Consider the following 27,934-nt stretch of genomic DNA (forward strand, 5'->3'; position numbering starts at 1 on the left):
GGGACAAGGTGTAGAAGAAACAATTGCCTGAAAGATTCCTCCTTCGATGGGACAATAAGCTAAAAAAAAAGGTAATTTTGCACGTTAGAATTTCATTGTCTTAACTCTACGAACCTGGAGTCACCATTAAAGCTCTTTGTCAGCACGCTGGAAACAGTTGAGGGCCGCATCGTGACGTGAAAAATCAACCGTCTCCAAAGTATTTTGAATATGCTGAATTGAAAGAGTCAATAACAATCTGCCTTTAGCTGGATTCCACTGCGAGCGGCGCTGGATCGGTCGGTGGCGGCTGCGCGTTAATTCTCTTGGGAACACATTCCACCGCTTGCTTTGGCATGACTCATATTCGGTCCCAGTGGGTTTCGGTGGATGTCTCGCAGTCGGTGACGGCTCTACAGAAACAGTTGCTCACATCACATCCAGAACAGGAATTTCCTGAAGAGCCCCGCGCCTACCGCATACCTCCACTACAGTCAGCTCCACGGGTTCGGCCCTGAACGAACGCGTTGGAAGAGGAGGGAAGACTTGACTTAGGCTTTTTAGAGCTCTGCTACAACATACAGTCTAAAATAGTACACGGGATATACATGCCTTAGAGGCATTGCCATTCATTTACTGTTAAAGATTTGGAATAGTTAACATGTAGTTATACAGACTGACAGGAGACAGTTCATCAGGACCCACGTGGGGAAATCTAAATCCAGTGATGACAGGAGGTTTATGCAGCAATTAAATGCTCTTCATGTGTATATTTATGCTCTACAAAGAGCTCACAAAAAATAACTTGCCATAAGCACTCTTAGTAGTATTAGACTGCAAATCAACCGCATGTTATGAATAATGACTGACAGGTAGAGACATGACTGTACAAACCCTAATTGAGCGGTGATGATTCGAGGCGTGTTACTGTGGGATCGCTGTCACACACTTGGGCAAAGTACACAGAGTCAGAAACAAGCACAGCGGTTTAAATAGTGACCTGTTAATCGGGGGAAATACCACGCCGACGTTCATACGTGTTGATTTGCATGAATACGTTATAAGCGTGGCCTTATACAGATAGATTATGACATCGCTTCCTGAATAGATTTCTCTGCAGATCGATCTTCTAGTAGTTTAGCTTGAAATTATGCTAAAATCACGTATCTGCCATCATAAAATCGAGTTGGTTCACTTGCTTTCACGCCACAAAAGCGGGCCGATCCCAACCTTTTCAAGCGTCCCCCTCCCCACCTGGCAACCACTAAAGGCATGCCCTGTGGTACAAGCATCATGCTGGTATCTGCCAGTGCAACATGAGTGACATAACTGGTATAAGTGCCTTAAGCCAATAGAACAGCAGTGGCATACCGATCAACCGCAGAGAAAAACGGTATAGCAAGAGTTGCATATCAGGATATTTTGTGTTGCGGCCGAGTTAGAAATGCAGAATGTTTAGCGATTATTCTGTAAAAGTTTAAGCTCTCAAATGTGGAAGTACTGCTCAACCAACATGTTGTAGACAGCGGTTGGCCTTCCTCTGGGCTGGCATGCTCGGCCCCGTGGAGCGATGCTCTCTAAACCCGACCTCATTTGGGGTTTGTCTCCATGGCAGACGTCGCCAAGGCCATCATTTAATTACACCGCACAATAAAATCCAACATCAAGGGCCTCTGTTTAACTAGGATAAGGGGAACCGGAGAGGCCATCTTAAGTGATGTCAGCTCCTGCTGCGAGGCTGGCCGTCTGCTCAAGCGTCGCTTGGCGGGCATGGTGGCCCCCCCCCCCCAGCAGGGCGGCTGCCAAGCGGATCATGACTCGAGTGTATCCGAGGGAGCCAGGCATGCCACCTGGGCACTGTCCGTTACAGTAGGATGCTGTTTACACAGAGGAACAAGGGGAGGGTGGGAACAGAGGGTGGATGCTTTTCGTGCGAGACGGACAGCGGGATTGAGAGGGAAATGAGTGCAGATTTTTGGACTCTTCGCAAACAGAAAACCCTGAGTGTTATCAGGCTGTCTTCATCTCTGGAGACGGCGCTTGCTGCTTGTGAAATGCTCGGTACAGGACGCCTTAATCTACATGCTGTTTGTGTGTAGGAGCCCTCACAGATCTGCTGTCAAAGTTCTTCTCCAGAACCACAAATATCCCACTTAAATGGTCAAAATAAAAGAACAAAAACAAAAATTGGGAGCAGATGCAATTGCTGCATTCTGAGGTATTTTTCTACACGGTGGCCTCCTCTTCACGCTCCTCTCACTAGTTAATTGCGGCGCTTGCCACAAGAGTGCCACGATGCCGGCCTGCGGGCTGTTATTAGCTCTGCCCTGTCATTAGCTCCTGCACTGTTACAGAGTTAAAGCCCGGAAAAAGAGTCGCAGCTCACACGGGACACAATGAAGATCAGCGCTGTCACATTCCCTACAATCACAGCTATCATCAGCGGCAGTAAGTAGCCCCGCTCTTCCTACTGCCCCTGTCTCAAGACGATCAAAGAAGAACAAAGCCTCGGAAGACAGACGCACTTACCGCCACTGAGCAGCTTCATGACCAGCCACAGCTCGTCCTTTACCACGAACGAGGTGTAGTAAGACACGATGTTGGGGTGGTGGCACTGGCTCATGGCTTGAATCTCTTTCTGTAAGAGGAAAAAAATAAAAAATAAGACATAATTCATACTATTCAGAAATGTACAAACCCTTCAGATGATCCAATGACAGACTTATTTGCCACTGACCCAATACAAGTGGTGTAATCGGACACTTTATCACATCATCATTTGGTGGAAATGGATTAAAGTTTTAAATCAGAGCCTGGCGCCTTTTTATTAATGTTCTTTATTATTAGTTTTGAACCTGAAGCGTCAAGCAAACAACCATTTTTACAGCGAAATGACCCATGAAACACACAACAAAGTTTACTAACTATTTTCATTTGGCTCGCACAAGACAAAAGTTTGGAGAAAAACCTGGAGGAAATAAAACTGAACACAGGCTCAATAAATGCCTCGTCCTTTAATGCTGCCGCTGTTCTTGAAATTCAGTGCGATTCTTAAGATCTTAATGACGTCAGTAGTCGGAAGAGAAATAGGCTCGGTCAATAGAACGCATATCTATGCAGAAGCGAGAAAACAGCCGGTACCCAGCCCTTTATACAGCTGTAAGCTCTGCGCGTGTGTGTGTGTGTGTGTGTGTGTGTGTGTGTGTGTGTGTGTGTGTGTGTGTGTGTGTGTGTGTGTGTGTGTGTGTGTGTGTGTGTGAGAGAGTTTGGAAAGCAAGGGCGCTGAGGTAATGCTGGCACAGAAGTCTAATCCGTCACTTGAGCAAAAGCCCTCAAGTCATTTGGGGATCGACAAGCTTCCTAAGAAAGAGAAAGTCGAGCCGACTTCAGAGCTGGGACCACTGGCTGGTCTCAGAGGTTTTGCTTCCGTTTCTGCACGGTATTGACAAACGACTGAAACCCGTCACTGGAGCTCCATGATGCACGCCATCTCTGCACTCCTTGTGACAGTTATTGCTCAATACCTAACGGAAATGAGGTATACTAAGATAGTACAACCAGTCTAATACTGTGTATATAATACTATAAATATTAAAACTGTTAGTGATGTATCGAACAAATGTTTAGTGAACTTGTTAAAAAAAGTGATTTTGACATCAAACCCAGCTCCATGTGTGTTTACTGCATCTTATTCTGCATTTCTCCTCTTTTCCCCCCGTCTCAGCTATGCTAAACATACGCCAGATCTGCAGCGTCTCTTTATCGAACGCACCGAGGTGAAATCAATATCGACCTTCTCGTCTATTTGTGGGTCTCACCGCAAACGACCATATTTCTACAAATTTCGCAGCGTTATTTAAAATAGCTATCGAGCTATCATCAGCATTAATGCTTAGCTTACACAGTGTGCATTAGCAGCAGCACGCCTCTGCAGGGGGGAGTCATCACTATTGAGCCCTTCAATGAGAGAGGGTGGGGCGGGCAGGTGACATCACATGGATACAGACCATGACAGGTACAGGCGTGTTGAAATGCACACTGATCCTCAGAGTGCTACAAATCTGCAGATTCCATTTCAGATTGAGCCGCAACAACCTGTTCGACCAACAGGCGAGCCACCGCACCACTCTGCCCTCAGACTGAAGCATCGTCTTGATTATGAAACAGTCTAATAACTTCCAGTCTGTCGGGCCAGACGGCGAGCTCTGCGGGTCGTCTCCCCCTATCTCTTTCTCTGGAGACTACAGGCTGGGAGAGAACAATAATGATATAGCCTGTTGGCTGCTAACTGGCTTCAGTGGAGCCCCCCCCCGTTCACAGCACGGCGGAATAGGGAGGTCATCACAGCTCCGTGGGCCAGGGTAACCCCAGAACAGACAAACAATGGGAGAACAAGGGAGGAAATGGTGCTCCGGCAGTTGGCAGGTTTTCACATCTTTTCTTTCCCAGCAGACAACGCGAGAGGCTCTTTGTCTTGGATCACTGTACACAAATGCTGCGGCAAAGACAGAGGAAATGTGCTCACCGCTCAAAGCCAGTCATATGACGTCTATCTGTGTGAGCTTCAAGTTTGAGGGGATTTTGTTTGCAGAAAAAAAAAAATCTCAATGCTGACTGAAAAACAAAGACATTTTAGATCTCTGCATGATCTGCAACATCTTGATCACCATCTAAGTAAAGGTACATCATGTACTGTAACTTCTCCTGCATGAGGAATAGTATTCACTTTCTATTGGCCATTGTATGGCACGTGGAACACATGGCTAAAATACTCAGTCTCAACGTCAGTTGTACTGTATGGAGATCATTATCAAGAGATAAAGCTCATCCAACCAGTTAAGGAAACCATCAGCTAAAACGAGGACACACACCACCACCGCTCTTTACTTCTTACAGCCTATTGGTTAGTGAAGACTTTCTCTTTACCGGCAGTTGTAACTCAGAAATCTAGGATTTCTACATCTAGCTGTTGTCCCTTTCCCACCTCAAAGACACAATAACATTTTAGGGAGAATGCCGATACGGCCGTGTTGTGAACGAAAGGGGTTTACGTCCGCCTGATGAAAGACCCTCTTTTCGTGGAGCGAGCGAACCCAATCAGACGTAAATGTTCCTGAACGCAGTGCATGTGTGAATAGCGAAAATAGCTCGAGGCGCCTTAAAAAAGGTCATCCCAGTGATTTACTGAGAAATATATGTGTTAAACAGCCTTAAGTCTGTTATTGCCAAATATAATAACAAGGGCCAAATACAGGATTCCAGAGGCAAAAGTGATTTCTTTGAACCATAAAATATGGACTTATGATCATCAATTATGACTATGAACAGAAACAGGGAAACGCGTGTCTGGTTGTGGGTGTTGCAATGACCTCGCCCTAAAACACAAGGCGTTCAGAGAGGTTTTAATCAAAAGTGTTGTAATGAGCGCTCAGCTATCCTCATAACTACATCTAAGGAATTCAAAGCATGTAGGCGTCTTATCTATATCTACAGTATGTTACGATACTGGAAAATTATGCAACGATGAATGAATGTTTCAAGTCTTTTGAGGAATCAAGTCTTCAGTCACCGTCTCGGTTTATAGAGTCGGTCACCTTCCACGGATATCTCTCCAACGTGTCACCTCAAATTCCTGTTTGTGCAAAAATAAAGTAGTACAAAGTAAGATAGGACATTCATTGTGACGTGAGTGATGTCACTGTGGCAAAAATACAAGATCTAAACCTTAAACCCCTTCAGTGGGTTTAGCGTACGCATCCCATACAGGTTCTCCAGGAAATAGACCCGGCCACAATCATTTGTTTTTCTGTATTTGGCGTGTCGGAGGGCCTTGAAAGGGAGCAAAAGAAATGACCTATTGTCACAAGCTGAACACTGTGCTGGGTCACAAACTGGTGCCACAGAATCACACTGATGGCAGAAACACAGAGAAGCCACTATAAGCAATGTTACATCACTATCAGTTACTCAGAGCCTAACACACACACACACACACTGTGACCCAATCACATTGCAGCACACACACACACACACACAAACTTGCACGCAAGAAACTAGTGAGGAACGCCACCGCCGATCTGCAATTGATGGGGAAACCTAGGAAAATGTGATGTTAATGCTGAGAGCACAAATACGCCTCTGAATCACTTCCTTCTGCGTGATTCAGAGTTCCTCTACCGTAAACAGACATCTCTACTACCGACTCAATGGCTTTCTCAGGCCACAGAAGGTGTTTTAAAAGGTATTTTAAAGCAGAAAATGATTGATACTCTGTTGTAAATCAGCTATTACCACATAGGATCACTCATGTTTCAATAAATAATTAAAGCTAGTAATTGTAACAAGTGTGTAAATATGCAAGAGGACACTCCAAGTGAACGCACCCAAATTGTAAACAAACCTCCTCCTCATCTCGTCGAACTCGAGTCACTCGAAAGCGGCCATCCATCAAACTGCTACGCCAGGAATAACTACAACATGCCACTGCAAATGGAGACGCGGGAGAGACATGACAGACCACTGCTTCTCTGACATTAAAACTATTTCACAGGCAAGATTAAAGACTTCTTTAAAACTCACGGCGTCCTCTTTTAAAGCGATCTGGGTTCAATTTGATGCTCCCTCGCCATTTAACTAGGCACCCATTAGGCTGTGGAATTGTGGGGGGTGAGGGTAGAGAAAGGGGGGGGGGGAGACCACAGGCAGGAAATCCGACCTCGCTGTATTCCATGTGACCGCCTGCTCCGAGAATCCAGGAGCAGCATTCCCCTGATTCATCTTCCAGAAATCTTGAGGGGGGTCGGGGGGGGTTTAGTATTGCCAGCGAGTAGTGAGAAATCTCTTGCAATGATCTTCCATGCACACATATAGGCTTACAAGTTACATTCACAGACTTTTGGAGGAGAGCTAGGAGCGCGGACTGGAAACAAATCCACCAAAAAAAACCCCTGACATCTGGTGTATGAGGAGCTCTGGAACAAAAAGGTAAATGGACAGCTAACATGCAATTTTCTATATTGTGCCCAAGAAACTGCTTGCCATCTCCAAAGCTAGAGCACCTGATCATCTCTATGTGCAGAGGGAGCTCGATATAATCCTTCCACTTCGCGCAGCTTAGTCGTAAAGCACATGTCGTACAGTAAATGATGTGCCGAACTGCGGTGCAAGATTGCATTGAGGGTGTACAGACCCCGTACGGCCTTCAGGAAGATGTCCCACGGTGGTCTAATAGTTTCCTGGCAATAAGTGGACTCCTTTTTTTTTTTCCAGAGAGCAACCAGAGTAGTGTTTGAAGTGATGGGGATGATGGGAGGAGGACTCAGATAAAAGGAAAAGCAGAGGTGGAACTAACTCCATCTACAGACAGAGACCACAGAGACAAAGCCCGAAATGAAATCTGGTGCTGTGAGGAAGTAGCTCCCTAGGTCTCACGGCCAACTGACATCTCATTTAATCATCCCATGTCAAAAAAATAATGTCAACATGTTTTCTTAAATGTGTATTTCACCACTTTATATTGTTAAAAAGGAAAGGAAAAAGGTCTTTGGGGGAATAATAAGGAATGGAATTCACAGTAAAGCCGGCTGGAGGGGCGTGTTCGTTTCTGATTGACAGCCGGCGTTACGCCACAGGGAACGAGAGACAAAGTAAATAAACTTGCACTGTAGCCCGCATGTCGTCGGCCGACAGCGTGTTGATGGTGGTATTGAAGCGTGAGGACCACCACACCGGCGTCTAACTCGAACCGCAGTGACATTTGCAGGTACGTTTACATGCCGTTTAACGAGCTGCAGCTGAGCAGCTAAGTTAATTAGCCATCTAGCGCGCGCGCTGACGTTAGCGGTGCACTTTCACCCGTTTGGTCGCGAAACAGTCTGTCTCTTATTATGTAGCAGGCTGCTATCCCGTCTGCTCAGCCAACGCAGACCAAAAAAAAAAAAAAAAAAAAAAAGCTCTTCAATTACAGTTGGACTTTCAGTCTGGTAGGCGTTTACGCAGCGGCATTGAGGGTCTCTTACCAGGAGTTCGTCCATACTCGTCTGGCACTTCTCGAGGTTGATGCGTTTGATGGCCACCTTCTCCTTGCGTGGTAAACAGTAGGCAGCTTGAACCACTGCAGTGGCCCCGCTCCCTAAAAACAGACGGGAAAACAAGATATTATCAGGTTGACTGTGATTCATCGTCATCTCAGGCAATTAAAAGACTGCACTCAGTGCGGTTGTGGAACCCAACTTTGGCAACATTCAGCACATTCATTTCAGGTCATATTCACGTCCTCAGGCTGCCCGGGCTTCTTTTAATTGTTTGGCCCTTATTTAACCTCTGTCTACATCCAAAAAAAATAATGGCTGCTGTAGGATAATAAACCTAACTTTTAGCATTACTTTCAAATCTTTCCCCGAGTTCAAGAAGGTTAAAGCAGAGTTCTGCTTTGACAGTTCAATCCGATTTTCTCTTTGGCACAGCTTAAACGTCTGTTCATCAATTATGAATCAGCTTTCCCAAATCCTGCCTGATGAAGCGGGTCCGATTGGGGCCGGTGACTCTGCTAAACGAGACACCCCCAGAGGGGTCCGGTAGGAGGTTAACGTCAGAGAGGACCAAAGCTCAGCCCTGGTACTGTTTGAAAAGTTTCCTTTTTAGAAACTTGGCACAATGCAAACATTTTGTTCAACGTTCATTGAAATCTAGTAGAATATTTAGTGAATTGTAAGGAAGCCTGCTCTTAAGGTCGTGTAAAAAATAAGGGAAAATTGTATTAATTTAATGAACTTCTCAAGACTTAGACACTTTTAAATCATCCTAATTTTCCGTGCCATCCCAGCATCAGTGGGAGGTTTATTACATCACAACTTCTATTCTAATGTACAAGCAAACAACACATGGATTAAAATCTGATTAAATCCTAAATCCTACAACAGTGGGCTAATCTTTATTTTGAATGATGTGCGGCAGTCAGAGTAGAAGCTTGTAATATCCTCTCAGGAGAGGTGCGCCTGTTGTTTCTGCTTCGTGTGAGGCTACTTCACTGCCCCCTCAGTGCTCTTATTTAACGACACACACACACACACACACACACACACACACACACACACACACACACACACACACACACACACACACACACACACACACACACACACACACACACACACACACACACACGGCTGTTTCCACAAGATCTCCGGAGTATACGTGACGATGAGAGCACATTGTCCTCTGGCAACAGGCTCTGGTGAGTGAAAGAGTGAGTGGTGAATCTGTCCGCCTTCCAGTAAGCTTTTGCTAACCTCCTGTCCCCAAATATTAACCAAGTGCTCATTGTTTGGAGATTTCAGCGAGCCAGTTGTGTATGGAGGTTTTAAAAACAAAAAAAGGAGCTATATTACAGAAAAAAACAAAATAGTCAATTAAAAAGAAAAGCTGTCCCTGAAGACGTCAGCTTTTTATTCAACGGTTTTCATTTAAGATAATTAGAACCTCAGGCTTTATCAGAGACACAGAGAACAAAACAGCGTAAACTTATTTAATATAGCAGAGACGGAGATTAACTACAAACTCTTGTCCTCTAAAATCACCAATAAAATTGCAATTTCCTGGTAATTTCCTGTACTTCACAGACGGTCACTTAAAAAAGCCCCGTGAATATACTGGGTGTGAAAGCCTACAGTTTCAGCTGCAGCGGGTGCCATCTATTGACTGGAAACCTCTGACAATGTGTGGCTGGCATTGCTCAACTCTCCCGCATCCAAGTAATCACAGCTCACTCCGCCATTGCACAGAACTAAAGGGGGCTGTAAATATAAATCCCCCCCCCCCCGGCACCAATACCAAACAAACCTCTGGAGGATGGCCAGTGATGGGCAGCTCAGCCTTGGCCGGACCATGGAGAGCCAGCTGCCCTGTACATGTCGGGAGGGTGAATTCCTCCAAGCAAACAAACAGCCAGTCGTCAGGGGTAGCTGGACAAGCATGTGTGTGTGTGTGTGTGTGTGTGTGTGTGTGTGTGTGTGTGTGTGTGTGTGTGTGTGTGTGTGTGTGTGATGAAAAAAGGGGAGATTGTTGGGTTTGCAGCAGACAAGGTCAAGGGGCACCAAGGCTCTGCAAGCCAATTAGGCTGAACACTATCCAGTTGGAAACTGGAGGTAATGTAGACCTGATGCTCTTTGATATGTTCTACTTCCTGGCTTAACACAAGGTTATTCTGAGTAGTAGTTGTGGCTCTCATATTTCTATCCAGTTACATGATTATTAAGTATTTTACAAGGCCTGGGAGGTTTTAACCAAAGCTGTAAATTGAGTGATTATACCATGATGCACACAGTGGGGAACGGAGACACAGTCTTATCTTATGAAATAAGCCACACACACACACACACACACACACACACACACACACACACACACACACACACACACACACACACACACACACACACACACACACACACACACACACACAGTCTCATTGCTGCCATTCTCACAGACCAAATCATCACCACCCTCTCCGTCCCGAATGGCAGGAAGCACACAAAAGAGCCGTCCTCACAAAAGGCGAGCCCTGCAGCAGCGCCAGGGCTGTGAAAAAAAAGTCAACGTCTGATCTGCCTAACAGTCCGACATAAAGGCTGCAGGTCGTGCGGTTTGTTTTTCTCCTCTGTAAATGACTTAATAAATGGTCAGATTACAAACGGAACAGGAATCGGCTCTTTACAAATACAGATGTTTAAAAACCTACTTCACCGTTCTTACAGAGGCACAGACGCAAGATTGGACTTGTTTTGGAAGTGGACGGCTAAATCTAATCTATATATTAAGTTATCACATTAGCTGAAATCGAATGAAGATGATCCAGCTGTCAGCTGAAAGTATGGCGTGTTGACATAGCTGAGGGACAGTTATGCAGCTTTTTGGCTTGTTGATTTCCATTTGTTGCCATGTTTGACTTCTTATCTTTCCATTTTAATTCCATTTCATTTTTCATAGTGTTGACATTTTAAGATAAACAGCCTAGAGACAAAAAAGCACTGAACATGTATAACAATCCAACGCCTCCATTCCATGTTTGAATTTGTCTGATTCCTGAAAGACATTCAGCTGCACTGTTAAAGGTCTACTCTATGGATGGTGAAACAAGTTGCAGACAGGGTGGGACAAGTTGATCACTCTGTGGGGAAAACATTGACACAACAATCATGATCTTTGGAAAAAAAAAGCAAAGCACCCAATGTTTCCTGTAAGCATGTTTCCTCAAAACAAGTCTCACGAGCGCGATACTATAACCTGCCGATTTGTGAATGGGTGATTTTGCTTCACAATGCACCTCACTGTTTAGCTATAAATACTGCAGTGAGGGCTTGCCATTAAGAGTGTAACTTCACCCCCCAGGTCTGAGCCTAATCCACCCGCTCAACACAAAGAAAAGTGACATCCGTGTGACGAGCGCCTCAGAGCAACGTCGACAAACATGGCGGCCAGCTAGCTACGGTAGCTTGGGAAAACGGCGATATACGTGGCACTGAACGTGATGGATTTACTGACAAGACAATTTTCATGTGATGCGAACTGTATTGATAGCAAAACGGAAAAATAAGCTGACTAAGGATGCAGACAAAGCAACAGCATTGCACTTTAAAGTGCAAGATACGAGATTGGGAGCATTTCGATCGGCTCTCGGTGGCAGCGAGCTTACCGATGAAGCGCGCTCACATGCAGGAAAGTGAAGAACGATTCCTCACATTATTCATTCGCCTCACTTCTCAATGGAGTAGGTCACCAGCAGAGTGCGCAGCGCCGCCCCGATTGTCTTTCCTGCCCTCACCGGGCCAGTTTGGTGCCCAACGTCAGTCGTCTTTTAATACATTTCCTTTGCATACCTGGCTGACATTCAACACGTTATTCAAAAAGATAGAATGACAAATGTCACACGTGACAACAGTTGCTCCTGTAGCTTCTGAATTTTAGTGTGTATTTCCCCCAATATCCAAGGCCGCAATATTCTGAAAATGAATATGGCTTGAACTTGAAGTTGACGTGAAATTACAGAAATGTTGGCCTGGCGGTTGCTTGCAATTCTGATAAGTTTGCTAGAACATAATCATATCGAAGTTTTTCAATAAAGCAAAAGGTAGGAAACTGCCGATGGATACAAATCAGTGAGAGCAGAAAGTTCCCAGTCCACATTTGCCAACATGAATGATCTGAAGTCTGATACAGAATGAGAAAGCGAGCTGTGTTTTTCTTCTCTGTCCAGTAGAAGCCAATGCTCAGAGCAGTGAAATGAGTGGGTGTGACCCACGTAATAACAAGTCCTCTTTCCCTGCGGAAGTTACCAAAACAATAGCTCTGCTGGGCATGCTGGGTATGCAGGGCCATCCTCAGACCACCAAGCTTCCAGCTGAGCTGTAGGCAACATCACACAGTATCTCACTCAACGGTTTCTGCTGCGTAACCAAGTAGAACTGAAACCGTCAGTCACCATCGATGAGTCAGTGACGCCTTAAGCAGTTAAAACATCAGTACCACTGAAAGTCGTGATGGAGAGACACACGCATGTGACCTACCGCTGCAATCTGAGAAAAATCTAAATTCAAAAGTCTATTAATATTAACTTTCTATAATAAACAGCAGCCTGCACACATTTGGTAATTTGAACGAGTCAATACTGCATTTGTGTTTACCCACTCTCCTCCCTGAATACACACTCCAAAACACCACCAGCACCCACCCATGACTGTTGTGCAACCTCGAAAATGTACCATCCCAACATCAACCCACAATACTTCTTAAGAGCTCAAGCAATGTCTTTGGCAAATTCAAGTTACCAAATAGTCCCAACTGAGGCTTCTATCGCACGACTTTGCCCAGAGTAGTTCAAATCTCTACTGTGATTTATGTCAAGATGGTAACCCGAGGAAGGGACTCTGATTTAGTGTGTCCACATGATAAGAACAGCAAGAGCTCTTCAGTGTGTCCATTTATAGTGAACGCCTATTATCCAACATGTCCACATCGTGCACTAAACATAAGGGGTTGTGGGGCCTGAAAGAGACAACTGTATCAAGCTCAACCTTTAAAAGCTGTGCTGGGAATATGAAGTAAAGACCGTCTAAGGGGGCAGAGAGAGAGAGAGAGAGAGAGAGAGAGAGAGAGAGAGAGAGAGAGAGAGAGAGAGAAAAGGCTCCAGGTGTAATTTGAACAGAAGCAGCCAAACAGGACGAGTTTTCTTGTTCAACTTGTGTTCACGCGGAGGGTTCTGCTAATTTAGAAGATATACAAGGTAGACCGACCCCTTCAAATTTAAGAGCGCAACTGGTAATCGGTTCTCTCTTGAAATAGCCCAACCAGTTTCAAACCTGTGCTGACAATTTGTGACGCACACTGCGTAGGAAAAAAGCCACAGAACTGGTTTCTAAAACACAAGGGGGGCTGTATCTGTGTGCATGCTAAATTGCAGGGTGTTATCTTGTAGGGTGCCCCCCCGCCCCCCGGATCAAATTTTCCAAGAAAGTAGGCATGTCGAAATGAGTTACAGTTAAGTCTTTTAAAGAAATATACAAAAAAAAGGTTAATTAAGGCCCTGCAGAATGGACCCACTATAAACACACAGATTCCCTGCAGAGGAAGCACGCACCACTTAGGTAGAGTAAACCGGAGGCACAAACTAACTGGTTTGAGAGGACAATACTTTGCTTATATGGTACACACTCCTTCTACTTACTAAACAAAAGTCAGCCAAAAAAAAAGGTAGGACAGGGTCAGGTATTTATAGAGGGGAACTAGTCGGAACCTCAAAAGTAATAGCAGTCATTCCAAACCTGCGAGCCATTCTCTAGACACCCTGAGGCTCAACATGGCACACACAGGAAAGGTGTAACAAGCCTCCTGTCACACTGGAGGAAATGTGGCCATGCAAAGCAATTATTGTGCTGTAAAAGAAAAAAGAGAAAACCTTCCAGACTAACTGGAACGTAAATGGATTCATTAAGGCAGCAAATCGCCCAAAACGATACGAAGTCCAATCTCTGGACTCTGCACTAGCAACACCGAGTGTTTTGGGGGATAAAAGTTCTGCGTTTGAATATCCAGTGAACTGTATTTTAATTGGGAATGGGCGTGAACACACACACACACACACACACACACACACACACACACACACACACAGTATAAGTGTATCAAGGTCTCTGTCAGTGGTGGCTGATATGCTTTAGCATTTACAGAATATGTTATTTATAATGTCACTTTAAAAACCTACTATGCAGGATGGGTTCAGTCTGATATAACTTAACAACACTGACAAATTTAAACGAGATATATAGTTCAAATTATTGTAATTTCATAGATACGGGGCCCTTTATCCAGAGTGCGCGCGTGTGTGTGTGTGTGTGTGTGTGTGTGTGTGTGTGTGTGTGTGTGTGTATATATATTAAAAAAAACAATATATGTTAAGCTAACGTTGGCTGTTCGCATACTCGACTGGTCAATGAAAGCGGTTATTTTCCAGCAAATAGTCATCCCCCTGACAAGACAGTAACGTTATAACGCCCGTTTACGACTCCGGCGTATCCCCGGTGGACGGAGCTAGCCGCTCTCACTTGCTGGAAACATTTCACTGACTACAAGTCACAACACCGCCCGGCTAGGAGTGCCAAGTTGCCGAAACGTGATGAACTTAACATCGCTCCAGAGTGAGAAGATGCCTTCTTTACACTCTGAAAGATACCGGAGGCTGTGTTCGCCGTGACAAGCCTCGGACAGTCGGTTCACATATACGTTAAAGCTAACAAAGCTATATGGATCACCTACCAATCACCTCGTGCAGCTCATAATCATCTTTGTTGATGGACCAGGTTTGGGAGCTCAGGTCCTCCGACATGGCTGAGGAGAATGCTGAGGCCGTCCTATCTTTAAAGAGATGGTGAATCCAAAGACCGTGCGAAAAAAGAAGTCAAAGTAATCCAAACAGGACCAATGAGGGCGACACTTCCCCTTCTTATCGAATCCTGCAGCACTCCTGTCATTCCCAAAGTTTGACACGAGCGTAACAGCCCCGCCTACCGCATTCCTACTGAGCAAACGTAGACCATCCCGGCGGACATATTGAGTGTGGGACCGCAAAGTGCTCCGGTGAAGTCATTCAGGAGGAGACTAGCGGTCTAGGCTACAGCTGAATACAGTGCGATGCATACAGCAACTGTTTAAAGCGTGACCTACATACATCAAGACTTTTGCATAAAATTATATCTGGGATTTTTACTGTATATGTAAAAGCAGGCGCTACAACGAGTGTGCAGATATTAGGTAAAAGGGGTAAAAACATGGGTAAAATATGCCCCAAAAACGAGTCAAGCCTTTGGGTTCCGCCACACTTTAAATGGCGGGCTGCTTAACCTCAGGTTTTGATTACCTAGAGTTGAGCCTTATAGGCATTCGTTCTTCTCCTAAAGCAAACAAACCAAATATCTTTTGCTCACATTAACTCACGGCACTCTCGGTTCTTTCTAACCCAGAACATTGTCATTCATTTGGGCACGTGTAGTCATTAAATAGGTTGGGAATTTCTACCTGACAGGCTGTACTCGGGGCCAAAAATGTCGCACAATGAAGAGAAACATCCTGTCCTCTGATTGGACAGTACACAAATACACTGCTCTGTGATTGGATGCTCTTGTGTTAACTGTAAAACTAGTCTTTTTTACAGCATTCAATTAGCGACACCTCTGTTGGTTAATTTTATAACATGCAGGACTTGCACAATTGCGACACATGCTGGAGAACATCAGAACATATTGTGCTTTTGTGACAGTACAAAATGCTTCTTTTTTTTTACATAAAAGTAAAATGCACCTTGAAAAATGTGTTAAAATTATTTTAAGGAAATAATATTTAGACCATTTATTCAATGTAGAATAAATTCACTTTAATAAACTGTTCTGAAAAGACCATATCAAAAGTACAAAATAAAGTGTAAATACATCATCGAGACAGATAGAGAAAGCGAGAAAGGCAGCTGTCAGCAGTCAGTCAAATTGAAAAAGTGGAAGAATCACAATCACAATATCTCTTCCTCTTCAGCTCCAATCTCACCGAGAAGTTGACTCACAAGAGGAAGTGGCCAACACAAAAAAAAAAAACACAACGCTGTCATAGAGCATTTAGTACAGACTGCCCCGAAAACAAACACATCCTGTTAGCCAGTACTCCCCACATAAATACAAGACAGCGGCAGGCACAACTTAAGTTGCTCTTGAAATAAAATAATGGCTTTGTGCAGTGAGAACTTTGCTGATATTTGGTATCCTTGTGCAGCTTGAGTCTCATAGTGACAATATCCAGAAATCACTATTTCATCCTCATAGGAAACACAAATAGTTTCCACCTTAATATACTGTATATCGTATAAACTCAGTATGTGTTCAGAAGCCAGCAGGACGTGGATCACAAGCAATAGTACGTACTTTAACCTGTGCTGTTTGGTCATTATCCAAACCTTATCCCAACCTTTAAAAACACAATTCACTGCCTGGCCCATGGTTATGGCAGTGAGAGAGCTTTACCCAACCGTATCCAGAACCAGGCCTGAGTGCAGGGCCGAGTGTAGTCACATATGGTGAGGAAGCGTAAGATGCTGGGGAACGGCTTTGTCATGGGCTTGTATATCACTGGAATAAGCCGTTTACTTTGAGCTCCTGAAACAGAAGAGAAAAAAAAGTAAGTTACACTCACAGGCATATGTCGGATAAAAGGAAGCTGTTTGACATAACAAAAATGCAACTTACCGGGACAGAGACTGAGAGCAAACTTGGTCTGAAAGTCACAGGCATCGCTGTCAAGGTATTCATCAGAGATCACCACCACCATCCTCTTACACCTGCACCGGCGGACACATAATAGCGGACGTAGAAATGAGGGAGATTTAAGTGTTTGCATGCCAACAACACCCTAAAAAAAAGCACAGGATCACGCAAAAGGGAGCGTGCTCTGGCCTCCCCGTTTGTTTGAACTGGCCAGATAACCAGAGCAAACACGGTCAGCGCGTGTCAATGTCCCACCTCTTCTCAATGAGCTCACTGGTGATGGTCCACACACAGGAGCCGGGGAGGACATCTCGGTCGAACACACACAGCTTCAGCTTGTACTCGGTCTGTTCCAGCTCGCGGATCATCTCGCGGACGAACTGAAAGTCCTCCTGGCAGTAGCAGATGAAGGCATCAAACAGCTCAGGAGCACCTGGATTCAATTCAGTCAGATTAAATTCAATAACACATATTTAATTCCCCAGAAAGCAAAAACATGAGCATGACGACGCAGCTGTGCAGCCGTGAGTGATTAGTGAGATTAGGATTAGTGTGCTGAAAGCGTTTGTTGTGCAATGCCTCGCCACAAAAAACGATGCCGCTGTCACTATCTCAAATCTGACTTGAGCTGATGTAAGCACTATGATAACTGCATCGCAAAGTCACACATTTATAATATCTTCGCCCCCACATGACATTTAGGGGGTCACGGAGACTTGTCATGAAGAACATAGTAGCGTTTTTAAATGTTAGAAACTATTGATTGTTTGCAACCTAAAGGCATTCTATTTATTGAGGGTGTCTATTTCATTTTCCTCTTATATTCATGCATACTTATAATCTGTTCTCTTGCAGTCGGACAGCCTCAGGCACGACACACACATGTAAACTAACTTGTAGTTTAAACATTGATCGTAACTTTAACAACCGCTCAAAGTGTAGCTGACTGTAACGCAACACGACACTGTCCGGCAACTTTCTTATTACCAGCGGTGGAAGAAGTAGGCACATCCTTTACTTAAGCGAAAGTATTAATACGATATCATCTAAATGTACTTATTTATTTACGTTTTATCAGCAAAATGTATCCAAAATGTCCTCGTTTAGAGTGTTATAACGTGATTGGATTATTATTACAGATGTATTAACATGTCATCAGGGTTGGTTAGTTATATACTTTTGGGCCTTTTGTCATATTTTGTCTGATTATGTTTTTTGCATTCAAACTCCAGCTGTCAGATGAATGTAGTGGAGATAAAAGTACAATAGTACAACAATAGAGTGGAGTAGTATAACGTTGTAAAAACATTTCGTACAACTTTACTGGTTTGTATTAGTTCTTCTTGATGCAAACAGAAATGTGAAGCTCACACTGACCGTCAGGGTCGTCCTCCAGGGTGAGACCAATCCTCTCCGGGGTGCGAGGGTGACAGCTGTCCACCTCTGGGACCTGAAGCGGGGGCTTAGCGTTCCTCTTCTGGTTCTCACAATACTTCCTGACATCCTCATCTGGGACGAAGAAAGATGTGCATGTAAATTACAGCACACATACACACGCGTTTTTTTTTTAGCACAAATGTGTTGAATACTGGTGTTGTCCCGCACATGAACACTCATACATTCATAATTCTTGTATTAGTCGATTTTGCAATATGAAAGTTGAAGCATGTGAATCACTTCCTGAAGTAGCTCCAGGGGCAGGACTGGCGGTGAAAACAAGCTTATACTATAAGTTAGTACCTCTTATGTCGGGTACTTGTTCCAATGATACACGTATTAAAAAACACAATCAAAATGTCACCAACGCACCCATCAGAGGACGGAGATCCTCCACGATGTCTCTCCTCTCCACCTCCTCCAGGATCGACAGCAGCTTCCCGACCGTCGCGTCTGTGGAGCGGGCCTGCCAGTCCTCCAAGACGGACTCGGTGGGACTTTTTGACGCCTCGTAGTTCTTTATCTCCAGGTAATTGAAGCCCATGGCCTCTGCCACGGCCATCCAGTCCGCGGCCACTGCGGTTCTGGGGTTCAGGTAAAGTCCCAACTTTTTCCGCACACTCATATTCAGCGCAACGGGAGGGATCGTCCACAAATCAAATTCGGAATCGACGCAAGCCATGGTGGAAAGTTTACCCGGAGACGACATGCTTTAGTTAAAACATAAAACGGAGAGACATAACGAAAACACAGCGTGATATGACGTTAGAAGACCAACAGCCTACCTGTTCGTGTGAACAGGAGGAAGTGATGAAAGATGGTGCGCGCTGCGTCACGCGGGGGAGGAGAGTTACTGTTTACCTTCACAGCGTCCAAACAGCGCGCTTCCACATTATTATTGTACTTATTTTGGTATTATCGCTTTAGTGACCGTAAACTAAAGACATATGTGTGTTATTGTGGAGTGAAATGGCGCGCAGTAGAGGGAACTAAAGGAACATGTTGGTGGAAAATGTCCACTGGAAATGTAGTTAATCTGTGTTGAAGTGTTTCTGTTCCCTTTTCTTGCATTTATTAGTCACAGACAGATCGACTCTACCTCCTTCCTTTATTAATCATGTGATACAAATGCAGAAAAACATTACCTCATTGGACAACAAAATCTCTTCATTTCGCAATTTTATGTTATAACCGTCACTGACAACGAATACAAAAGAACAATAAACTGTATGTTGAAACAGACATAAAAACTATCTGCACAATAAACACCAGCAGATAAATGTGCATCAAACTAAAAACCACATTGCAGCTTTATCAGTTGCTGCAATCTAACAGGAAACAAGTCCATAAAAGGAACTTTATGGGGCGGTTTTTTTTCCAAGAACTGATGGCATGTGGGTAGATCAGACATGTTCCGAGTGTTCAAGCAGAACATGCATTTCCTCAAATCCTCATCGGACAACTTCCCTCAATCAACACGACAGCGTGCGCAACAGATTTTACAGCAACAGTCCGAAGTTTGCGTCACCGGAGCTTCCATCCTCTGAGCGTCCGTCCACGTGTTCAGTGTTTGCTTTCAGACGGGTCACAGGTTTTTGCTTCTGGAGAAATAGAAATCGATGCCTCTGTCCCGGTGTTGTTTGGCAGTGTGAGGTGGGCCCTTCTTTCCTCTCGGCGAAGGCCCGGTGCCACTCTGACAAAAACAGGAAAGCAAACATTTGCCTTTAATGTGATGATTTAAAAAGGCAACATTTACTGGTCAATCATTAAGTATTCTTGTTTGCCAGAGGTGGAACGCATATTCAGATCTATTACTTGTGTATAAATACACCATTATAAGTAAAGTACTGCACTCAAAATCATACTTGTGTAAGTAAATGTTGCTGATGATTAACTTGTACTTAAGTATCAAAAGTAAAAGTACTCGTTCTGCAGAAAAATGAGTGACATATTATTATATTTTACATTAATATTAGATATAATATTGATTTGAGAAGTTTATAGGGAATATCTTTCTATGGTTAAACTGTTATTAAGACACTAAATCAGTCGGATAAAAAGTACGATATATTGCTCTTTAGTGGAGTTGAGGTACAAAGTAAAATACCTAAGTACCACAACATTGTACATCTAGTAAGTGCAGTACTCGAGTAAATGCTTTCACAGCAGCAACAACGAATCAGACGATCCACTTCCCTTTTCTCAAACACTCACCGGCTTCTTGTTAACGTGTCTGCTCCATTCAGGGGCCATCACGATGGGGGTGGGGTAGGTCTCACCGAGGGACACATGAGCGTGCGACAGCGAAGCGGTGCTGAGGGTCCAGGGCGCGTGCACGTCACCTCCCCTGATCCCCTGCAGCTCTGGAACCCACAGCCGCACATAGTCGCCCTAAAGCGGACGCACGTTCAACCAAAACCCCATCAGTGACTGAAATCTCCAACAATGGAAAGCTCCAAAAGAAAAGTCAAAAGGGAAATGAAACTTAACAATTCATGCATCTTCTCACACGTACATTGTTGTCGTAGTCGAGGCCTTGCTTGATCATGTTGAACTTCCTGTTCTCTCTAGGGTCATTTCCTATGCCAGCGCTGTACAGCCAGTTGCCATAGTTGCTGCAGACATCATGGTCAATCTTTGGAGGGAAATTCAAAATGAAGAGGGGAAGGCTCTTGTGAGTATCATTGTCAACACATAAAATAAAAAGACTCAGGTACTTGTCAATAAATAAATCTATTTATTAAATGTCTTAAAAATACAATTCCTCTTTTTGAAAGTTAAAACTATCTTAAATCCTACTTACCAGAAGGTATTCAAACAACTCAGCTCCCATCCTCCAGTCCAGGCCCAGGTCTTTGGTGAGGAAGCTAGCAACATTCTGCCGCCCCCTGTTGGACATGAAGCCCGTCATCGCCAACTCTCTCATGTTGGCATCCACGAAGGGCACTCCTGTTCGTCCTTCTGTAATGATACATATTGTACATACACTTTCTATTCACCTCTGTAAAGACGATACTTGATTCTATATTTTGTGAACTTAGAAGAAAAATGGTGCAAACCTTTCCAGGCATTGAACAGCCTTGTGTCCTTTTTCCATGGAACAGATTTGTCTTGAAGTCCTGAGATAGAATTACCGTGAGCTGTACATTAATTTACTCTGTGTGTTTGTTGAAAACATTTGCTAATTTTACCTTTGATCTGAAACAGTCTGTTTCCGTACTTGACGCCTACAAACTTGAAGTAATCCCTCCACAAAAGTTCAAAAATGACCCTGAAAGACAGAAATAAAGACAAATGTGTATTAGTTGTAACACAATAATGACCTATGATTGAGTAGATTTTATTTCTACTGTTTTGTATCAACAGACTCACCAATATGTGCTCTGATTGGCTGTTCGCTCCCTCTCATACTGCTGGATCTGATGATAAATATACCTGGGGGAAAGGCAACCCATCGCCAGCCTGCAGAATGCCAGAGGAACACCTTTAGTGATGCATTTATAGGAATGGAACATTAAACTCTAGTAAGCATTCAGCAGGAGAGGAAATGATACAATAACACTCACCACGGTGCAAATTTAGTGGAATAATCCGCACCAATCAAGCCATTACGAGTGTCCTTGTAGGTTGCAACTGCATCCTACAAAACAGAAAACATGTATTTATTACACCTATAATACATCAACATATGAGTTTGTTTGTTTTGGGCATTTTGTAAGCAGCAAACTAGTGCCTGTTTGTAATGAAGCTGTACTCACAGTGTCCCAAAAATAGTGTTTGAGTCTAGCCAGAGCCTGACTTTCACCACCACTGCAGGGGAAGGCTGAGCGAGGATCAGCCACAGGCTCTAGGAGAATAAAGCAAGGGAAGTATTTCAGCATCCGACTGATTTCATAAATGCTAAATTGTCCCTGATGTGCATTAAGACGCGCAGAATCATAAAAGCTTAATATTGTACACTGAAATCGAGCCGGTCTGCTCGCTCGCCGGCATTTAATGAGGAAATCTGTGCTCAGCAGTCTGCCTATTGGATTCTGAAAGTAGCAGCAGTGTCGATTTACTTAATAGAGGCACTGCATAAAATGAGCAATTTGTGCTTCCTTACTGCCAGCAGCATGTACAGACATTAATGCAAAAGTCAATTTAATAAGCACATAAAATAAATACACAGGGATATATCGTAGAGATACTGATAGACAGAAAATTCACAGAACACGAAGACACAAAAGGGAAAGTGCAAGATTGTATGAATTAATCCCATTTGGATAGAGCAGATAAGACATTCTTCACCTGTCTGTTCCAGGTCCTCTGCTGTTGGAATGGCTCCTTCCTCCAACCCTTGGGGGAGCGGCTTTAGCTGCTCAGGGGTTGGGAACAGAGGCCTCACCTTGCTCTGGGTCTCCACTGCCTTCCTGAACTGAGTGTACACATCAGGCAGCCTAACAAACCAGGAAGAAATGCTCTTAATCGGCATGTCCCCAAAAAAAATCAAAAACAGGACGTTAAGCAGAACATGGATGCTTTGTCCCAGGCAAGCCATATCCTCTCTCTCACCTGGACATGTTGTGAAATGGAAGATCATCTCTGTGGTACAGTGTCGACCCCCAGCAGGTGTGAACTTTCACCTTCATCTGTGCACAGACATCCTTCACTCGTTTCTCCACATTCAGTTCTTCCGAGGTCACCTGGAACGCGAGTGCATGAAGTAAACAACTGTCAACATCGCTAGCGGGTGTGATTAAGACGTGGTCATTTCAATAAGAGAAAGAATGTTTGAAACTACCTCTTCATGGAACACCACAGTGCTGACAGAGCCCAGTTGCTTGATGAGGTCTGCAACTACCTCTTCTGGCTTACCCCGTCTCACCACAAGGTCGCTGTCACACACACATAAAAACAAAACACATACACACAAAGTAAGTCCCAGACCATGCAAGCTGCATCCTGAGTAGAGAGCTAGCAACTTCCCCCTGAAAAAATGATGGCAACAGTGTGCGCTGGACCCGTTAACATAAACATAACCTTCTATAAGCTCAGGTGTGTCCTGATCCTGTTACAACTGAATAAATGAAATCCTAGAAAGCTGAGGACAAGATCTGTACCAAGTGTATGTGTAACAACAATATAATACACAAGTCCATGATCATTTTTAAATCTTGTAAAGAGATTCTGTGTTTTTAATTATATAACAAAGACAAATCTACACTGTGGAGATATTCAGCAACATAAATAGAGCAGTAGAAGACACATGAATTGAGGTTAGACCAGAAAAGCCAGAACGAAAAGCTGTTTAGTTACCTGCCCTTGTTGAGCATTGTGTTTCTAAGGTCCCTGAGACTCTCCAGTAAGAAACGGAGGCGGAAAGGCCCCGTCTTTGGTAGGTTGTAGTTGTACGTTCCCACATAATGTCTGGGGTCGAAGCAGTACAGTGGGACAATGTGCTCTGCATTTCTTTGGGCCCAGTGGAAAAGCTGCATGTAAAGAGCACAAAGAATGGGAAATACTATCATCTCTGAAGAAAAGTGGCCATGGCCTAATTGCACTTAAAAACAGTCAATTTAATTATTTGAGCAAACTGTTTTGGAACTAAAAATGTGACTACACAACTACATAATGCCAGCTAAAGCTAAAAACACACAACCTGCAATCTAAACGGTTTCAGGGACACTAAAAGTAAAGAAATGTATTTTCTTAACTGCCGTCTTTTATTTTGAAAAATATAACCAGAAGTTGTAACGTTACATGTTGATGTCAACATTCTCCAGTATGGCTGACTGACTGAAAACATGTAGTTTTGTCTTACAAAGCTAGGGGATAAAAGGCATGGTCTTTTTCTTAAAAACATAATCTGTACAGTTCTAGTGATGAATTCAACATTTCTGGTAATGTAACTGTAAAGAAGAGGCTTTAAATTATCTAGGAATACAAACCGGAAGTAGCGTTGTTGTTGGCGAAACAAAGGTAGCTTGATGCTAACTGCAAACATACTAGCTAGCTACATATTATGCTCAAAATGTTCTCGCGTTGACGGTGACAAAACAAATACTACACACAGGCACACAGCGTTCAACAGACACGTTTACTTGTAGGTTAAATAGGTGCTCTGAAGTTCAATAACGACACATTTCATGACTGTTCAGGCTCGTGAGAGAGTCATACTATTACCTCATTGTCGTGAAGACGCAAGTCGTTTCTCAGTAAACATATGACTGTACGGGAGGTAGACATACTTATTGTTTACAATGTAGCAGCAATAGTTGCGTTTAAGTGTTCGGTATCGGAGAGCAGATTCTCCCAGTCCTCGGTGCCTGCTGCTCGGGCAGAGTGGCTCCGTCACGTTGTCAGACACGTTGTTACAAAACGTCAGGTTTTGTAACATGAGTACTGCTTCCACCACTGTGTGTACACTATATACTGTATATAACAGTTACATATATATATATATATCTATATATAGATATATATATACACACACACACACACACACACACTGGCAGGTGGCCTCATTTATATACTTTTACATGAAGGGAATATAAGTTATTCAATATAATAAACTACAACCTAATAAAGTGGCCAGTGAGTGTAAATTAAATCCAATCCATTTTATTATCAACTTAAATTGTTATTGTCCCTTTGAAACTAAAAGAAAAGAAAGAAAGAAAGAAAGAAAAGGCAATTGGGAAAGGGGATTTTGAAGCATTAGTGGTATCATTATTAATACAATAATTAAATTATGAGCTACAAAATGATCAAGAATTCTCTTCTTGTAGGGGAGAATCAAAACACATTTTGAATTGGATTTTATATTATATAATAATGTATACATCAGATCATGTAGTAACAAACTGCAACAAAGACTTTCTAGGACAATGCGATCACAAAAAACACAATCAAATCACACAGGGAAATAGTCTTAGACCTTGGATTTATTAAGTTAAATGTACAAAAGATCAATGACTTGATACATTTCATGTTTCAAGGCTTTGTCATTAAGACAAAACAAACTCTGTCCCAATCGAAAGCCTCCCAGCCTTTTCCTACAGCCTACCAGCTTTCAAAGAGACACTTATACATACTCCTGTCTAAATCACAGTACAATCTACTGTATAACGTAGCCATTTCATCAAATAGATTTGTATATAATGTAAAGAAATTTCATACAAAAGTGCAGAACAATATGTATTTACAGTATAATCTTTTTTTTTTTCCATATAAAAGAACTTCAGCAAATCCTGTGTGTGCTCTCTACTGAACAGCTGCTCGCCTTATTAAGAAGCTTCCTGCTTTCGCAGTGAACATTTGTGTTTACAAGCAGACTCAGGTAAGGCACTGACAAGTTGTCAAAAAAAAAGATTTGATCATTCTTTAAGTGCCACTGCATTACAGCTAGCCAGGACACCTCAAACATCAAAATCCCAGTCATCGCCATTTTAAAGAATACAGCATTTAGCTCCATAATTCCACCTTGACCTTTTTTGGCGACTTGTAATGTCATCTCACACGACATCACACACACAGAGAGAGTGTTGGTGCTGTCAGGCGGTCATTACGTGACCCATTCATATAGTGTGGAAAGCAAAGTAAAGGCATGGTGTGACTGGATTCATTCTGAAGTTACAAAAAAAATGTAAACGAGACGCTTACTTCAATCTAATACCACAACTTTTCATACTAACACAACGTGACGTCAATGCATCTGATTTGGTCTGTGCAAGTCTACTGTGCACGAAGCTGCCGTAACATAGAAAAGGCTATAGGGCTCTGAGGTGACGAAACCAACAAGACTAATACTGCACATTAACTCAGCCACAAGTTTCTGCAACTTTTCTTTGGCCACTTTTTTTTTTTCCCGATGGACTCAAGGCTCACTGCGTGGGAAGCTGGAATGGATGTCACAGACTCCAACAGTAGTGTTGGTATTGCTTAATAGACATTGCACACTGATGCAAAAGTTTGGTTCTTTTTTTTTTTCATTTTATACGACACAACTCTCCTTTACGAAATTATATAAAAAAAAATGTTTCAAATAGAAAAATATCTCAGTTGATTATCCTGCATGTTGGAAACGTTTCAACGCATGATATCAAAAGTGCAACACTGGCAATCCTTCTAAATGGGGTTCTGAGTGCCATGAAAGTAGGGAAATGTAACCCTCTAAGATGTTTTAAAAAAAAAAGACATTCTTACTTACAAATTCTTATTGTAAGGCGTTGACAAGAATATGTTTACATTTGTTTAGGTGATAATAGAAAAGTCATCGGCTGAGATGACTTTATATGTGTTATTGTATGTCATATAAAAATATTTACCATCTTAAATTTCACACACAGCTAATTGAGGCCGATGACTAACTTACAGTACTGTCAGATGTGATCAATGTCACCAGTCGGTCACGATCACATAGCGTCCGGCCAAACCTAGACCCTGTTCTGCAGCAGTGAAGGAGTGTAAAGGCCCAGAAATCTTGAGAAGTCACTGCTCTCTCACTTCACTTTTCCTGCTCTTGTTAAAGGACAGCAGTCTGCAGCTTGTGAGACTGCTAAGTGCTTTCTCCTCAGTCCCCTCCTGGGGCAAAACACCGCGACGCCTCGGAGGACTCAGGGGGTCTGACAGCAGTCAACCTGGCCTCTCAGTGAGTAATCCGGGTTGAGCTAGTTGGTGAGAGATGCAGGGGTTCCTGACAAGGCAGACACTGGTGATAGATGGCAGGGCAGGAAGTTGGAGTGATGCTGAGCCCTGGTGACGGGGGAGAAGAGGGGAGGGTGGGATGGGGGGGGCAGGCAGGCGAGGAGGGGAGGTGAGGTGCCGAGAGGTCTCGCAGGCAGGGGAGGGGAAAGGGGGGTCCGCGGGCTTCAGAAGCTGCCCTGGACGAACGGGTGGCTGAGCAGCACGTCTGCAGTGGGCCGCCACTTCTCCTCCACGAACACCTGCCGCAGGAAGTCCCTGCCCGCGTCGGACACGCTCTCTGGAAGAATGGGCTTCGTAGGCTGGGTGGCGATCTTAAAAATGGCTGCCATGGCCTCGTACTCCGCCCACGGAGGCTTCTGGGTCAGCATTTCCACAACAGTGCAGGCGACACTCCTGAGGACAAACAACATCCAGCAGAGTGGGTCGATTGTCAGAACATCTTATTTAATCACAGACGCATTTAATCACATTTTAGTTTGCATGTAGTCTAAAGGGTTGTTTCTAAGCTTTTATGTTTCTATATACTTATTGTACAAACAGTGGTTGGACACAACGACATGTAATTGACAGCTGTAACTGGTTTTATTGCCTAATAATACAGAATATTTAAATTGAACCGTTACCAGAATTAGCCCACATGTACTGCGACATGCATTGTACCTGCATTATTTACATAACGGAGCATTCTTTGTGAAAATGACCACAGTGACGGAAAAGACAAAAGTCTAATGTATCACTAAATATACAACATGGTCATAATTATTTCACATTTTGTAGTACCAGCAGTCATAATCATAGTGTTAGTGGCCCGGGTGCAGAACATGGTAATCTCACCGTAAACTTTACAAATGTGGTATTTACTGCATTTGATTATATTTTACAGGTTTTCATGTTGATTTATTCACCAACACAAATGAATATTCCAGTTTTATAATTCACATTCAAGATAGCATTCATGTCTCGGTGACTGCTATGTGTATTACTGTATGTATCGCTTTACCACCCGTTTCTTCAGGTCACTTTATCTCTTT

At 43.5% G+C, this 27,934-nt stretch overlaps 4 protein-coding genes across 6 annotated transcripts in view; all 4 read right to left on the minus strand.

The window, feature by feature from the left end:
• The window catches only part of oxsr1b (oxidative stress responsive kinase 1b), a 32,918-nt gene extending 17,598 nt beyond the window's left edge, over positions 1-15,320 (minus strand). For all 3 annotated transcript variants that reach the window (XM_068732315.1, XM_068732314.1, XM_068732313.1), the window contains exons 1-3: positions 14,788-15,320; positions 7,998-8,110; positions 2,509-2,617 (exon numbers count right to left, since the gene is read on the minus strand). In XM_068732315.1, the coding sequence (XP_068588416.1) occupies positions 2,509-2,617; positions 7,998-8,110; positions 14,788-14,857 (292 nt within the window). In that variant the 5' untranslated portion in view covers positions 14,858-15,320. The remainder of the gene's footprint in view (positions 1-2,508; positions 2,618-7,997; positions 8,111-14,787) is intronic.
• A 541-nt stretch (positions 15,321-15,861) lies between these two features.
• Positions 15,862-19,034, minus strand: myd88 (MYD88 innate immune signal transduction adaptor). Its single transcript, XM_068732338.1, has 5 exons — positions 18,588-19,034; positions 18,156-18,287; positions 17,034-17,211; positions 16,761-16,852; positions 15,862-16,670 (listed from the first exon to the last, which is right to left on the minus strand). Exons 1-5 carry the CDS (start codon positions 18,922-18,924, stop codon positions 16,516-16,518), a joined length of 894 nt encoding a protein of 297 aa, XP_068588439.1. The 5' UTR covers positions 18,925-19,034; the 3' UTR covers positions 15,862-16,515.
• Positions 19,035-19,306: 272 nt separating this feature from the next.
• cry-dash (cryptochrome DASH) lies at positions 19,307-24,565 on the minus strand. Its single transcript, XM_068732363.1, has 14 exons — positions 24,381-24,565; positions 23,514-23,686; positions 22,999-23,092; positions 22,770-22,900; positions 22,506-22,654; positions 21,974-22,062; positions 21,782-21,855; positions 21,588-21,677; positions 21,407-21,486; positions 21,275-21,334; positions 21,019-21,176; positions 20,731-20,850; positions 20,430-20,606; positions 19,307-19,908 (listed from the first exon to the last, which is right to left on the minus strand). The coding sequence occupies exons 1-14, from the start codon at positions 24,441-24,443 to the stop codon at positions 19,801-19,803; spliced, it is 1,566 nt and encodes a 521-aa protein (XP_068588464.1). The 5' UTR covers positions 24,444-24,565; the 3' UTR covers positions 19,307-19,800.
• Positions 24,566-25,123: 558 nt separating this feature from the next.
• map3k22 (mitogen-activated protein kinase kinase kinase 22) overlaps positions 25,124-27,934 on the minus strand; it is a 37,735-nt gene continuing 34,924 nt past the window's right edge. Inside the window, exon 18 of the mRNA XM_068732266.1 lies at positions 25,124-27,296. Coding sequence (XP_068588367.1) covers positions 27,068-27,296 — 229 coding nt within the window. The 3' untranslated portion in view covers positions 25,124-27,067. The remainder of the gene's footprint in view (positions 27,297-27,934) is intronic.

Source organism: Cebidichthys violaceus, unplaced genomic scaffold (genome assembly GCF_023349555.1).
Source record: "Cebidichthys violaceus isolate CVI_PGR_0920_01 unplaced genomic scaffold, fCebVio1.0.p SCAF_58, whole genome shotgun sequence".
In the NCBI taxonomy this organism is placed as follows: Eukaryota; Metazoa; Chordata; class Actinopteri; order Perciformes; family Stichaeidae; genus Cebidichthys; species Cebidichthys violaceus.